The sequence below is a fragment of the Oncorhynchus gorbuscha genome, unplaced genomic scaffold (genome assembly GCF_021184085.1).
Source record: "Oncorhynchus gorbuscha isolate QuinsamMale2020 ecotype Even-year unplaced genomic scaffold, OgorEven_v1.0 Un_scaffold_2288, whole genome shotgun sequence".
NCBI classification, from domain to species: Eukaryota; Metazoa; Chordata; class Actinopteri; order Salmoniformes; family Salmonidae; genus Oncorhynchus; species Oncorhynchus gorbuscha.
In genome coordinates, this window is record NW_025746841.1 from 55419 (window position 1) to 73199 (window position 17781).

A 17781-nucleotide genomic window follows, 5' to 3' on the forward strand; every position below is an offset into this window, starting at 1 on the left:
AGAGGTATTAGCTTTATAGAGAGCCCACCATGATGCATGAGAAGAGCAGTCTCAGTTGAATGACTAGTCTTGAAACCTGACCATGATTTGGATTAGAGACAGGTCATTCTAACCCCACCATGATACATGGTATTAGAGACAGCTCTATAGAGACTAGAGACCCCACCATGATCTATGGTATTAGAGACAGCTCTATAAAGACTAGAGACTCCACCATGATGCATGGTATTAGAGACAGCTCTATAGAGACCCCACCATGATCCATGGTATTAGAGACAGCTCTATAGAGACTAGAGACTCCACCATGATGCATGGTATTAGAGACAGATCTATAGAGACCCCACCATGATCCATGGTATTAGAGACAGCTCTATAGAGACTAGAGACCCCACCATGATGCATGGTATTAGAGACAGATCTATAGAGACCCCACCATGATCCATGGTATTAGAGACAGCTCTATAGAGACCGCACCATGATACATGGTATTAGAGACAGCTCTATAGAGACCCCCCATGATTCAAGGTATTAGAGACAGCTCTATAGAGACTAGAGACCCCACCATGATGCATGGTATTAGAGACAGCTCTATAGAGAACCCAGCATGATGCATGGTATTAGAGACAGCTCTGTAGAGACCCCACCATGATGCATGGTATTAGAGACAGCTCTATAGAGACTAGAGACCCCACCATGATGCATGGTATTAGAGACAGCTCTATAGAGACTAGAGACCCCACCATGATACATGGTATTAGAGACAGCTCTATAGAGACTAGAGACTCCACCATGATGCATGGTATTAGAGACAGCTCTATAGAGATTAGAGACCCCACCATGATGCATGGTATTAGAGATAGCTCTATAGAGACTGCACCATGATGTATGGTATTAGAGACAGCTCGATAGAGACTAGAGACCCCACCATGATACATGGTATTAGAGACAGCTTGATAGAGACTAGACCCCACCATGATACATGGTATTAGAGACAGCTCTATAGAGACTAGAGACTCCACCATGATGCATGGTATTAGAGACAGCTCTATAGAGATTAGAGACCCCAGCATGATGCATGGTATTAGAGATAGCTCTGTAGAGACTGCCCACCATGATGCATGGTATTAGAGACAGCTCTATAGAGACTAGAGACCCAACCATGATGCATGGTATTAGAGACAGCTCTATAGAGACTAGAGACCCCACCATGATGCATGGTATTAGAGACAGCTCTATAGAGACCCCACCATGATGCATGGTATTAGAGACAGCTCTGTAGAGACCCCACCATGATGCATGGTATTAGAGACAGCTCTATAGAGCCCCACCATGATGCATGGTATTAGAGACAGCTCTATAGAGACTAGAGACCCCACCATGATGCATGGTAATAGAGACAGCTCTATAGAGACCCCCACCATGATGCATGGTATTAGAGACAGATCTATAGAGACCCCCACCATGATGCATGGTATTAGAGACAGCTCTATAGAGACTAGAGACCCACCATGATGCATGGTATTAGAGACAGCTCTATAGAGACTAGAGACCCCACCATGATGCATGGTATTAGAGACAGCTCTATAGAGACCCCACCATGATGCATGGTATTAGAGACAGATCTATAGAGACTAGAGACCCCACCATGATGCATGGTATTAGAGACAGATCTATAGAGACCCCAGCATGATCCATGGTATTAGAGACAGCTCTATAGAGACTAGAGACCCCACCATGATGCATGGTATTAAAGACAGCTCTATAGAGACCCCACCATGATGCATGGTATTAGAGACAGCTCTATAGAAACCCCACCATGATCCATTGTATTAAAGACAGCTCTATAGAGACTAGAGACTCCACCATGATACATGGTATTAGAACAGCTCTATAGAGACTAGAGACCCCACCATGATGCATGGTATTAGAGACAGCTCTGGAGAGACCCCACCATGATGCATGGTATTAGAGACAGCTCTGTAGAGACCCCAGCATGATGCATGGTATTAGAGACAGCTCTGTAGAGACCCCACCATGATGCATGGTATTAGAGACAGATCTATAGAGACTACCCCACCATGATGCATGGTATTAGAGACAGCTCTATAGAGACTAGAGACCCCACCATGATGCATGGTATTAGAGACAGCTCTATAGAGACTAGAGACTCCACCATGATGCATGGTATTAGAGACAGATCTATAGAGACTAGAGACTCCACCATGATGCATGGTATTAGAGACAGCTCTATAGAGATTAGAGACCCCACCATGATGCATGGTATTAGAGATAGCTCTGTAGAGACTGCATTACATTACATTACATTTAAGTCATTTAGAGACGCTCTTATCCAGAGCGACTCTATACAAATTGATGCATTCACCTTATGACATCCAGTGGAACAGCCAGCATGATTACAATAGTGCATCTAAATCTATTGATCCATGGGGGTGAGAAGGATTACTTTATCCCCAGCATGATGTATGGTATTCCTTAAAGAGACCCCACCATGATGGGGTTTAGGTGTCTCCGGAAGGTGGTGATGCACTCCGCTGATCCTGGCGTTAGAGGGAGTTTGTTCCACCATTGATGGCATGGTATTGAACAGTTTTGACTGGGCTGAGCGGGAACTGTACTTCCTCATGTGGTAGAGAGACAGCGAGCAGGCCAGAGGTGGATGAGACGCAGTGCCCTTGTTTGGGTGTAGGGCCTGATCAGAGCCTGGAGGTACTGAGGTGCCGTTCCCTCACAGCTCCGTAGGCAAGCACCATGGTCTTGAGCGGATGAGACCCCACCTTCAACTGGAAGCCAGTGGAGAGAGCGGAGGAACGGGGTGACGTGAGAGAACTTGGGAAAGTTGAACACCAAGACGGGACTGCACCGTTCTGGATGAGTTATAGGGACCCCAATGGCACAGAGACAGCTCTATAGAGACTAGCCCCAGCCATGATGCATGGTATTGCAGTAATCCAGACCCCAGATGACAAGTGCCTGGATTAGGACCCCGCCATGATTCCTGTGTGAGAGACAGCTCTATAGGACTAGAGACTCCACCATGATGATGTTGTAGAGACATGAACCTACAGAACCCCACCATGATGATGTTAGTTGAGAACGACAGGGTGTTGAGACCAGGATCACGATGCATGGTTCTTAGCGCTCTGGGAGGAGGACACAATGATGCAGTTGTCAAACGTGATGGCCCCAGATCATGGATTAGGCAGTCCTTCCCGGAGGAAGAGCAGCTCCACCTGATGCATGAGAGACAGCTTGAGGTGGTGATCCGTCATCCACACTGATATGTCTGCCAGACATGCAGAGATGCGATTCGCCACCTGGTCATCATGATGCATGGTATTAGAGAAGATTAATTGTGACCCGTCTGCATAGCAATGATAGGAGAGACCATGTGAGGTTATGACAGAGCCAAGTGACTTGGTGTATGGCGAGAATAGGAGAGGGCCTGAGAACAGAGCCCTGGGGGACACCAGTGGTGATGCATGGTATGGTGACAGACAGATTCTAGCCACCCCACCATGATAGGATTAGAGACCTGTCAGGTAGGACCCCACCATGATGCGTGGGAGACAGCTCTATAGAGCCCAACCATGGAGAGGGTGGAGACAGCTGATGGTTCACATATCGAAGGCAGCCGATAGGTCTAGAAGGATGAGAGCAGAGGAGAGAGAGTTAGCTTTACCATGATGCATGGTATTAGAGCAGCTCCGTGATACAGAGAAGAGCAGTCTCAGTTGAATGACTAGTCTTGAAACCTGACTGATTTGGATCAAGAAGGTAATTCTAATACCATGATACATGGTATTAGAGACAGCTCTATAGAGACTAGAGACCCCACCATGATCTATGGTATTAGAGACAGCTCTATAAAGACTAGAGACTCCACCATGATGCATGGTATTAGAGACAGATCTATAGAGACCCCACCATGATCCATGGTATTAGAGACAGCTCTATAGAGACTAGAGACTCCACCATGATGCATGGTATTAGAGACAGATCTATAGAGACCCCACCATGATCCATGGTATTAGAGACAGCTCTGTAGAGACTAGAGACCCCACCATGATGCATGGTATTAGAGACAGATCTATAGAGACCCCACCATGATCCATGGTATTAGAGACAGCTCTATAGAGACCCCACCATGATACATGGTATTAGAGACAGCTCTATAGAGACCCCCATGATTCAAGGTATTAGAGACAGCTCTATAGAGACTAGAGACCCCACCATGATGCATGGTATTAGAGACAGCTCTATAGAGAACCCACCATGATGCATGGTATTAGAGACAGCTCTGTAGAGACCCCACCATGATACATGGTATTAGAGACAGCTCGATAGAGACTAGAGACCCCACCATGATACATGGTATTAGAGACAGCTCTATAGAGACTAGAGACCCCACCATGATACATGGTATTAGAGACAGCTCTATAGAGACTAGAGACTCCACCATGATGCATGGTATTAGAGACAGCTCTATAGAGATTAGAGACCCCACCATGATGCATGGTATTAGAGATAGCTCTGTAGAGACTGCACCATGATACATGGTATTAGAGACAGCTCTATAGAGACTAGAGACCCCACCATGATGCATGGTATTAGAGACAGCTCTATAGAGACTAGAGACCCCACCATGATGCATGGTATTAGAGACAGCTCTATAGAGACCCCACCATGATGCATGGTATTAGAGATAGCTCTGTAGAGACTGCACCATGATACATGGTATTAGAGACAGCTCTATAGAGACTAGAGACCCAACCATGATGCATGGTATTAGAGACAGCTCTATAGAGACTAGAGACCCCACCATGATGCATGGTATTAGAGACAGCTCTATAGAGCCCCACCATGATGCATGGTATTAGAGACAGCTCTGTAGAGACCCCACCATGATGCATGGTATTAGAGACAGCTCTATAGAGCCCCACCATGATGCATGGTATTAGAGACAGCTCTATAGAGACTAGAGTCCACCATGATGCATGGTAATAGAGACAGCTCTATAGAGACCCCACCATGATGCATGGTATTAGAGACAGATCTATAGAGACCCCACCATGATGCATGGTATTTGAGACAGCTCTATAGAGACTAGAGACCTCACCATGATGCATGGTATTAGAGACAGCTCTATAGAGACCCCACCATGATGCATGGTATTAGAGACAGCTCTATAGAGACTAGAGATCCCACCATGATGCATGGTATTAGAGACAGATCTATAGAGACTAGAGACTCCACCATGATGCATGGTATTAGAGACAGATCTATAGAGACCCCACCATGATGCATGGTATTAGAGACAGCTCTATAGAGATTAGAGACCCCACCATGATGCATGGTATTAGAGACAGCTCTATAGAGACCCCACCATGATGCATGGTATTAGAGACAGCTCTATAGAAACCCCACCATGATCCATGGTATTAGAGACAGCTCTATAGAGACTAGAGACTCCACCATGATACATGGTATTAGTGACAGCTCTATAGAGACTAGAGACCCCACCATGATGCATGGTATTAGAGACAGCTCTGGAGAGACCCCACCATGATGCATGGTATTAGAGACAGCTCTGTAGAGACCTCACCATGATGCATGGTATTAGAGACAGCTCTGTAGAGACCCCACCATGATGCATGGTATTAGAGACAGATCTATAGAGACCCCACCATGATGCATGGTATTAGAGACAGCTCTATAGAGACTAGAGACTCCACCATGATGCATGGTATTAGAGACAGCTCTATAGAGACTAGAGACCCCACCATGATGCATGGTATTAGAGACAGCTCTATAGAGCCCCACCATGATGCATGGTATTAGAGACAGCTCTATAGAGACCCCACCATGATGCATTGTATTAGAGACAGCTCTATAGAGACTAGAGACCCCACCATGATGCATGGTATTAGAGACAGCTCTATAGAGACTAGAGACCCCACCATGATGCATGGTATTAGAGACAGCTCTATAGAGCCCCACCATGATGCATGGTATTAGAGACAGCTCTATAGAGACTAGAGACCCCACCATGATGCATGGTATTAGAGACAGCTCTATAGAGACCCCACCATGATGCATGGTATTAGAGACAGCTCTATAGAGATTAGAGACCCCACCATGATGCATGGTATTAGAGACAGCTCTGTAGAGACCCCACCATGATACATGGTATTAGAGACAGCTCTATAGAGATAGAGACCCCACCATGATGCATGGTATTAGAGACAGCTCTATAGAGATTAGAGACCCCACCATGATGCATGGTATTAGAGACAGCTCTATAGAGACCCCACCATGATGCATGGTATTAGAGACAGATCTATAGAGACTCCACCATGATGCATGGTACTAGAGACAGATCTATAGAGACCCCACCATGATGCATGGTATTAGAGACAGCTCTATAGAGATTAGAGACCCCACCATGATGCATGGTATTAGAGACAGATCTATAGAGACCCCACCATGATGCATGGTATTAGAGACAGATCTATAGAGACTCCCACCATGATGCATGGTACTAGAGACAGATCTATAGTGACCCCACCATGATGCATGGTATTAGAGACAGCTCTGTAGAGACTAGAGATCCCACCATGATGCATGGTATTAGAGACAGCTCTGATGCATAGAGACTAGAGATCCCACCATGATGCATGGTATTAGAGACAGCTCTATAGAGACTAGAGACCCCACCATGATGCATGCTATTAGAGACAGATCTATAGAGACTAGAGACTCCACCATGATGCATGGTATTAGAGACAGCTCTGTAGAGACTAGAGACCCCACCATGATGCATGGTATTAGAGACAGCTCTATAGAAACCCCACCATGATGCATGGTATTAGAGACAGCTCTATAGAAACCCCAGCATGATGCATGGTATTAGAGACAGCTCTATAGAGACTAGAGACCCCACCATGATGCATGGTATTAGAGACAGCTCTATAGAAACCCCAGCATGATGCATGGTATTAGAGACAGCTCTATAGAGACTAGAGACCCCACCATGATGCATGGTATTAGAGACAGCTCTATAGAGACCCCACCATGTTGCATGGTATTAGAGACAGATCTATAGAGACCCCACCATGATCCATGGTATTAGAGACAGCTCTATAGAGACTAGAGACTCCACCATGATGCATGGTATTAGAGACAGCTCTATAGAGACTAGAGACCCCACCATGATGCATGGTATTAGAGACAGCTCTATAGAGCCCCACCATGATGCATGGTATTAGAGACAGCTCTGTAGAGACCCCACCATGATGCATGGTATTAGAGACAGCTCTATAGAGCCCCACCATGATGCATGGTATTAGAGACAGCTCTATAGAGACTAGAGTCCACCATGATGCATGGTAATAGAGACAGCTCTATAGAGACCCCCACCATGATGCATGGTATTAGAGACAGATCTATAGAGACCCCACCATGATGCATGGTATTTGAGACAGCTCTATAGAGACTAGAGACCTCACCATGATGCATGGTATTAGTGACAGCTCTATAGAGACCCCACCATGATGCATGGTATTAGAGACAGCTCTATAGAGACTAGAGATCCCACCATGATGCATGGTATTAGAGACAGATCTATAGAGACTAGAGACTCCACCATGATGCATGGTATTAGAGACAGATCTATAGAGACTAGAGACTCCACCATGATGCATGGTATTAGAGACAGATCTATAGAGACTAGAGACTCCACCATGATGCATGGTATTAGAGACAGCTCTATAGAGACTAGAGACCCCACCATGATGCATGGTATTAGAGACAGATCTATAGAGACCCCACCATGATGCATGGTATTAGAGACAGATCTATAGAGACCCCACCATGATCCATGGTATTAGAGACAGCTCTATAGAGACTAGAGACCCCACCATGATGCATGGTATTAAAGACAGCTATATAGAGACCCCACCATGATACATGGTATTAGAGACAGCTCTATAGAAACCCCACCATGATGCATTGTATTAAAGACAGCTCTATAGAGACCCCACCATGATACATGGTATTAGTGACAGCTCTATAGAGACTAGAGACCCCACCATGATGCATGGTATTAGAGACAGCTCTGGAGAGACCCCACCATGATGCATGGTATTAGAGACAGCTCTGTAGAGACCCCACCATGATGCATGGTATTAGAGACAGCTCTGTAGAGACCCCACCATGATGCATGGAATTAGAGACAGCTCTATAGAGACCCCACCATGATGCATGGTATTAGAGACAGCTCTATAGAGACTAGAGACTCCACCATGATGCATGGTATTAGAGACAGCTCTATAGAGACTAGAGACCCCACCATGATGCATGGTATTAGAGACAGCTCTATAGAGCCCCACCATGATGCATGGTATTAGAGACAGCTCTATAGAGACCCCACCATGATGCATTGTATTAGAGACAGCTCTATAGAGACTAGAGATCCCACCATGATGCATGGTATTAGAGACAGCTCTATAGAGACTAGAGACCCCACCATGATGCATGGTATTAGAGACAGCTCTATAGAGCCCCACCATGATGCATGGTATTAGAGACAGCTCTATAGAGACTAGAGACCCCACCATGATGCATGGTATTAGAGACAGCTCTATAGAGACTAGAGACCCCACCATGATGCATGGTATTAGAGACAGCTCTATAGAGACCCCACCATGATGCATGGTATTAGAGACAGCTCTATAGAGCCCCACCATGATGCATTGTATTAGAGACAGCTCTATAGAGACTAGAGATCCCACCATGATGCATGGTATTAGATGACAGCTCTATAGAGACTAGAGACCCCACCATGATGCATGGTATTAGAGACAGCTCTATAGAGCCCCACCATGATGCATGGTATTAGAGACAGCTCTATAGAGACTGATGAGACCCCACCATGATGCATGGTATTAGAGACAGCTCTATAGAGACCCCACCATGATGCATGGTATTAGAGACAGCTCTATAGAGATTAGAGACCCCACCATGATGCATGGTATTAGAGAGCTCTGTAGAGACCCCACCATGATACATGGTATTAGAGACAGCTCTATAGAGACTAGAGACCCCACCATGATGCATGGTATTAGAGACAGCTCTATAGAGATGTACATGGTAGACCCCTACCATGATGCATGGTATTAGAGACAGCTCTATAGAGACCCCACCATGATGCATGGTATTAGAGACAGCTCTATAGAGACTCCACCATGATGCATGGTATTAGAGACAGATCTATAGAGACCCCACCATGATGCATGGTATTAGAGACAGCTCTGTAGAGACTAGAGACCCCACCATGATGCATGGTATTAGAGACAGATCTAGAGACTAGAGACCCCACCATGATGCATGGTATTAGAGACAGATCTATAGAGACTCCACCATGATGCATGGTATTAGAGACAGATCTAGAGACTAGAGACCCCACCATGATGCATGGTATTAGAGACAGCTCTGTAGAGACTAGAGACCCCACCATGATGCATGGTATTAGAGACAGCTCTGTAGAGACTAGAGACCCCACCATGATGCATGGTATTAGAGACACCATGATCTATAGAGACTAGAGACCCCACCATGATGCATGGTATTAGAGACAGCTCTATAGAGACTAGAGACTCCACCATGATGCATGGTATTAGAGACAGATCTCTGATGCATGGTATTAGAGAAAGATCTATAGAGACCCCACCATGATGCATGGTATTAGAGACAGCTCTATAGAGACTAGAGACCCCACCATGATGCATGGTATTAGAGACAGCTCTATAGAGAACCCAGCATGATACATGAATAGAGACAGCTCTATAGAGACTCCACCATGATGCATGGTATTAGAGACAGCTCTATAGAGACTAGAGACCCCACCATGATGCATGGTATTAGAGACAGCTCTATAGAGACTAGAGACCCCACCATGATGCATGGTATTAGAGACAGCTCTATAGAGACTAGAGACCCCACCATGATGCATGGTATTAGAGACAGCTCTATAGAGACTAGAGACTCCACCATGATACATGGTATTAGAGACAGCTCTATAGAATCTAGAGACTCCACCATGATGCATGGTATTAGAGACAGCTCTATAGAAACCCCAGCATGATGCATGGTATTAGAGACAGCTCTATAGAGACTAGAGACCCCACCATGATGCATGGTATTAGAGACAGCTCTATAGAGACTAGAGACTCCACCATGATGCATGGTATTAGAGACAGCTCTATAGAGACTAGAGACCCCACCATGATGCATGGTATTAGAGACAGCTCTATAGAAACCCCAGCATGATGCATGGTATTAGAGACAGCTCTATAGAGACTAGAGACCCCACCATGATGCATGGTATTAGAGACAGCTCTATAGAAACCCCAGCATGATGCATGGTATTAGAGACAGCTCTATAGAGACCCCACCATGATGCATGGTATTAGAGACAGCTCTATAGAAACCCCAGCATGATGCATGGTATTAGAGACAGCTCTATAGAAACCCCAGCATGATGCATGGTATTAGAGACAGCTCTATAGAAACCCCAGCATGATGCATGGTATTAGAGACAGCTCTATAGAAACCCCAGCATGATGCATGGTATTAGAACAGCTCTATAGAAACCCCAGCAAATGCATGGTATTAGAACAGCTCTATAGAAACAAATGCAAACAGAGACAGCTCTATAGAAACCCCAGCATGATGCATGGTTTACATAATCTTTTAATGTCACCCTTAATTTAGCAGAGAAAATCAAACACTTTCAGCCACTAATCAGAAGCAGCCGCTTGTCACTCCACACTGGGAGATCCCCTTACACACACACACAAGGAAACAAACAAACAAACAAACAAACAAACAAACAAACACACACACACACAAACAAACAAACACACACACAAACAAACAAACAACAAACAAACAAACAAACACACATACACACACACACACACACACACACACACACACACACACACACACACACACACACACACACACACACACACACACACACACACACACACACACACACACACACACACACACACACACACACACACACACACACACACACACACACTCACGGAAACGTCTCACACACACACACACACACACACACACACACACACACACACACACACACACACACACACACACACACACACACACACACACACACACACACACACACACACACACACACACACACACACACACACACACACACACACACAGGGGCATGGCACACACACGGATGCACACACACTTGTACCTCATAGCAGACCATGTACCCTCTCCTTACGCCCTCCTCCCTGTTTAACACTGTCATTCCAACATGGAGGCAGATCAAAGTTGACACCAGACCCCAAACACAGGGAGAAGTGGGAGAGGAGATAAATGGTGCCTGTGGTCTGACAGGGGAGGGGTGAGGGGTGAGGGAGGAGGGGGATCAGGTTCCCTACAGCCCATAGTATTAGTTCTGTTCTGTTCTGCTCTGCGGTCCCAAAAGACAAACACACTGCAGCCCTCCAGATGTTGTAAAACGGGGAATGGGACGTTCCCATTGGATTATCGTAGTCACCTCAGAATCTGATTGGAGGATCTACTTGTCAGTCTTCGGACCTTCTGTTGATGTCAATTGCATGGCTGGATGGATGGATAAATACATGGATAAAATGTAGTTGAATGCTGTGTAACCTACCTACTGTGCTGTACTGTATAAGTGTATTGTTTTGATAACCAGTCTGATATATGGCATGTGACTTCACTACAGGTGAATACCTGGAGAAGATGTGGTCAGGACGGGATAAACCTGATATTAAAGGTGGGTTGGAAAGAACGCCCATTACCTGAATATATATATATATATATATATATATATATATATATATATATATATATATATATATATATATATATATAGTATCTGAACAGTATAAAGATGGTATTGAGATCTCTTCAGACCTCCTCTCACCACCATGTCTGTTTGTATCTGCAGTGGAGAGGGACAGCATGTCAGACGTATGTGGCCTGGGACAGCGCCACCCCTCTCACCTGACCCCACCAACCCAGCTTGGAGGGTTACCCCTCAAGGTTGGACTAGGGGACCCCCAAACCCCCAGCCACCAACAGGCCCTCCCCCACCTGTCTCAGCAGCACTCACCCCATGCCCAGCACCACCACAGCCCACCGCCCAGAGGACAGGCGCCCCCTCCCGGTCCTCCGGCCTCCCTCCAACCCTTACTGGGCCCGGGCGGTCTCCTCTCCCCCCAGCTCAGCCCTCAGATGGTCAGGCAACAACTGGCCATGGCCCACCTCATCAACCAGCAGCTAGCTGTTAGCCGCCTGCTAGCCCACCAGCACGGTCCACAGGCCCTCCACCAGCAGCAGCACCAACAGTTCCTCAACCACCCACCCATCCCGCGCTCCTGCAAAGCCCCAGGAGGCCTCACCGATCCTGGGATGAATCCGTCGGCCGTGGAGGTCTGTCCGGACATCTACCATCAGGTCAGAGAGGAGCTGAAGAGGGCCAGCGTTTCTCAGGCTGTGTTCGCCAGGGTGGCCTTCAACCGCACACAGGTGAGACATCTACCTTCCCTTCCGCTTCCATTTCTAAGCACTGAGACCTCCACTTAAGTTGAATTTTCACTTAATCTCCCATTGACATCAATACATCAATGCGGGTCTGGTTTTTTCAGGTTCTTTGGTCCACAGCACTAAAAGATCCGGAGCCCCCAAAGCTTCTGCACTTGTTTATAGTCTCTACTTTACACACAGAGAACAGGGTACTCAGAGAACAGGGTACTCAGAGAACAGGCTACTCCGAGAACAGGCTACTCCGAGAACAGGCTGCTCAGTGAACAGGCTACTCAGAGAACAGGCTGCTCAGTGAACAGGCTACTCAGAGAATAGGCTACTCCGAGAACAGGCTACTCCGAGAACAGGCTGCTCAGTGAACAGGCTACTCAGAGAATAGGCTACACCGAGAACAGGCTACTCCGAGAACAGGCTGCTCAGTGAACAGGCTACTCCGAGAACAGGCTACTCAGAGAACAGGCTGCTCAGTGAACAGGCTACTCAGAGAACAGGCTACTCAGAAAACAGGCTGCTCAGTGAACAGGCTACTCTGAGAACAGGCTGCTCAGTGAACAGGCTAATCAGAGAACAGGCTGCGCAAAGAACAGGCTGCTCAGTGAACAGGCTACTCAGAGAACAGGCTACTCCGAGAACAGGCTGCTCAGTGAACAGGCTACTCAGAGAATAGGCTACACCGAGAACAGGCTACTCCGAGAACAGGCTGCTCAGTGAACAGGCTACTCCGAGAACAGGCTACTCAGAGAACAGGCTGCTCAGTGAACAGGCTACTCAGAGAACAGGCTACTCAGAAAACAGGCTGCTCAGTGAACAGGCTACTCTGAGAACAGGCTGCTCAGTGAACAGGCTACTCAGAGAACAGGCTGCGCAAAGAACAGGCTGCTCAGTGAACAGGCTACTCAGAGAACAGGCTACTCCGAGAACAGGCTGCTCAGTGAACAGGCTACTCAGAGTTCAGGCTACTCCAATAACAGGCTACACAGGCCAATGGTTCTGGTGTTGTTTAATAAAGTTAGATCAAAGCAGAATCAATGTCTGCCAGATCACATAACGATCACAGTATTCTACATTACATAAACCAATATAATAGCCTAGTATAACTTTACTGGAAGACAAAAAACAACAGCAAATTGTTTTCTCATGTGGCCAAAACTCAACAACACGCGCCACTGGGCAAAATACACAGGTAGGATGGCTGCAGTTTGTTAGCACCATCTGCTCTAAGATTCGTTCACTCAGTCACACTGTAGGCTACTTCTAAACAACACTGTAGGCTACTTCTAAACAACACTGTAGGATACTTCTAAACAACACTGTAGGCTACTTCTAAACAACACTGTAGGCTACTTCTAAACAACACTGTATGATACTTCTAAACAACACTGTAGGCTACTTCTAAACAACACTGTAGGCTACTTCTAAACAACACTGTAGGCTACTTCTAAACAACACTGTAGGCTACTTCTAAACAACACTGTAGACTACTTCTAAATAACACTGTAGGATACTTCTAAACAACACTGTAGACTACTTCTAAACAACACTGTAGGCTACTTCTAAACAACACTGTAGGATACTTCTAAACAACACTGTAGACTACTTCTAAATAACACTGTAGGATACTTCTAAACAACACTGTAGGCTACTTCTAAACAACACTGTAGGATACTTCTAAACAACACTGTAGGCTACTTCTAAACAACACTGTAGGCTACTTCTAACCAACACTGTAGGCTACTTCTAAACAACACTGTAGGCTACTTCTAAACAACACTGTAGGCTACTTCTAAACAACACTGTAGGCTACTTATAAACAACACTGTAGGCTACTTATAAACAACACTGTAGGCTACTTCTAAACAACACTAAACAACACTGTAGGCTACTTCTAAACAACACTGTAGGCTACTTCTAAACAACACTGTAGGCTACTTCTAAACAACACTGTAGGCTACTTCTAAACAACACTGTAGGCTACTTCTAAACAACACTGTAGGCTACTTCTAAACAACACTGTAGGCTACTTCTAAACAACACTGTAGGCTACTTCTAAACAACACTGTAGGCTACTTATAAACAACACTGTAGGCTACTTCTAAACAACACTGTAGGCTACTTGTAGGCTATAAAACAACACTGTAGGCTACTTCTAAACAACACTGTAGGCTACTTCTAAACAACACTGTAGGCTACTTATAAACAACACTGTAGGCCACTTCTAAACAACACTGTAGGCTACTTCTAAACAACACTGCATCCCTCATCACTGAGACTGAGATCAAATGGTTACTATGCAGAATGATGCTGCATGGATGTTTCACCGGTAAAACTTGAATAATTATCATGCACTATTAAATGCAGTGTTGTTTTTGTCTTCCTGTGAAGTTACACTAGGCTATTATATTGAGTTCTGTAATGTAGAATACTGTGATCGTTATGGGATTGATTCAGCTTTGATCTAACTTTATTAAACAACAACGTTCGTCAGAGTAGCTGATACACACGTGCTCTGCACATGCGCAGAAGCTTCGGGGAGCTTTATGGATCTTTGAGTGCAACGGACCACATATCCAGAAAAAGTGGGATCCACGGCCAGAACTGTGACGACTGTAACTTTTGAAGGGTCTCAGAGTTGGTTTGTCATCAGTAGAGACCTGTCTAAATCCCTAGCATGTCATATGAGTGTTCTGAAAGCTGAATATAACTCCACTGCACTGATACTGACTGTTGAGAAAGCCCAATACACTGACATAGGGACATTCCTACCTAAAGAGAGTGGATAAGAGTGGAGGAGAGCAGAGTAGAGTAGAGTAGAGTAGAGTAGAGTAGAGTAGAGTAGAGTAGAGTAGAGTAGAGTAGAGTAGTGTGTGTGAGAGAGAGAGAGAGAGAGAGAGAGAGAGAGAGAGAGAGAGAGAGAGAGAGAGAGAGAGAGATGTAATGAGAGAATTAGAGTATGAGAGGTTATTTGGAGGGTCCTTGCTAAGAGACCTGACATTTGCGCGCGTGTTTGTGTCTCAGGGCCTGCTGTCTGAGATCCTTCGTAAAGAGGAGGACCCTCGCCAGGCCTCCCAGTCACTCCTGGTCAACCTCAAAGCTATGCAGAACTTCCTGAACCTCCACGAGAGCGAACGCGACCACATTTACCAGGAGGAGCGTGAACGCAGCATGAACCCCAACCTCAACCTAGGCAACCTGACCCCAACCAATCAGAACTCCAGCTCCACTGGCCAGCGACTCACACAGGTACACGTACATACCCAGGTGTCCTCATGTACGTTGAATAGGAACACTAGGGAATAGCCACATCAGACACACATCTACTACCACACCTGGGTTTAAATAGGATTCATATTTCCTCTCTAATACTTTGAGCATTTGATTGAGCCTACATGAAGTGCCAGGGTGGGTGGGGTTTGCACTTTTGGGATTGTTGCATTGGTTCCATTGCGTCTGGAAATCTCAATGAAGTGAAGTTTAAGTATTTGAAAGAAAATAAATACTATTCGAGCCCAGGTCTGGCTACAACCCACATCACACACAGACACACCCCTGCCAGTACACTAACAGGTAAACACTGTAGTCTCATCACACACAGAAACACCCCTGCCACTACACTAACAGGTAAACACTGTAGTCACATCACACACAGAAACACCCCTGCCACTACACTAACAGGTAAACACTGTAGTCTCATCACACACAGAAACACCCCTGCCAGTACACTAACAGGTAAACACTGTAGTCACATCACACACAGACACACCCCTGCCACTACACTAACAGCTAAACACTGTAGTCACATCACACACATAAACACCCCTGCCAGTACACTAACAGCTAAACACTGTAGTCACATCACACACAGAAACACCCCTGCCAGTACACTAACAGCTAAACACTGTAGTCACATCACACACATAAACACCCCTGCCAGTACACTAACAGCTAAACACTGTAGTCACATCACACACATAAACACCCCTGCCAGTACACTAACAGCTAAACACTGTAGTCACATCACACACATAAACACCCCTGCCAGTACACTAACAGCTAAACACTGTAGTCACATCACACACAGAAACACCCCTGCCAGTACACTAACAGGTAAACACTGTAGTCTCATCACACACAGAAACACCCCTGCCAGTACACTAACAGGTAAACACTGTAGTCACATCACACACATAAACACCCCTGCCAGTACACTAACAGGTAAACAAATGCAGGCAATCTCTTTAGGTACTCAGTAACCTAGACGATGAGCCAGTCTTGCTCACTAAAACCTCTCTCTTTCTTTCTACCCCCCACCCTCTTCTCCTCCCTGCAGCCCAAGCCCCCCCTGACCCAGGTCAGTGCTGAGCTGCCCCTGAAGATGGAGTCCCTGGTCAACATCAACATTACCTCTGGGATCTATGATGAGATCCAGCAGGAGATGAAGAGAGCCAAGGTGTCCCAGGCCCTGTTCGCCAAGGTGGCCGCCAACAAGAGCCAGGTCAGTCCACAAGCACACAGTATACCAGGGGTCGCCAACAAGAGCCAGGTCAGTCCACCCACATACAGTATACCAGGGGTCACCAACAAGGGCCAGGTCAGTCCACCCACATACAGTATACCAGGGGTCACCAACAAGAGCCAGGTCAGTCCACACACATACAGTATATCAGGGGTCACCAACAAGAGCCAGGTCAGTCCAGACACATACAGTATACCAGGGGTCACCAACAAGAGCCAGGTCAGTCCACACACATACAGTATATCAGGGGTCACCAACAAGAGCCAGGTCAGTCCACCCACATACAGTATACCAGGGGTCACCAACAAGAGCCAGGTCAGTCCACACACATACAGTATACCACGGGTCACCAACAAGAGCCAGGTCAGTCCACACACATACAGTATACCAGGGGTCACCAACAAGAGCCAGGTCAGTCCACACACATACAGTATACCAGGGGTCACCAACAAGACCCAGGTCAGTCCACACACATACAGTATACCACGGGTCACCAACAAGAGCCAGGTCAGTCCACCCACATACAGTATACCAGGGGTCACCAACAAGAGCCAGGTCAGTCCACAAGCACACAGTATACCAGGGGTCACCAACAAGAGCCAGGTCAGTCCACACACATACAG

At 46.2% G+C, this 17781-nt stretch overlaps 1 protein-coding gene across 1 annotated transcript in view; it reads left to right on the plus strand.

Moving 5' to 3' along the window:
• The window catches only part of LOC124025558 (DNA-binding protein SATB2-like), a gene marked incomplete at its 3' end in the record, with an annotated part of 66090 nt that extends 48953 nt beyond the window's left edge, over positions 1-17137 (plus strand). Inside the window, exons 7-10 of the mRNA XM_046338946.1 lie at positions 11822-11872; positions 12047-12627; positions 15661-15885; positions 16973-17137. Coding sequence (XP_046194902.1) covers positions 11822-11872; positions 12047-12627; positions 15661-15885; positions 16973-17137 — 1022 coding nt within the window. The remainder of the gene's footprint in view (positions 1-11821; positions 11873-12046; positions 12628-15660; positions 15886-16972) is intronic.
• Between the last annotated feature and the right edge of the window lie 644 nt (positions 17138-17781).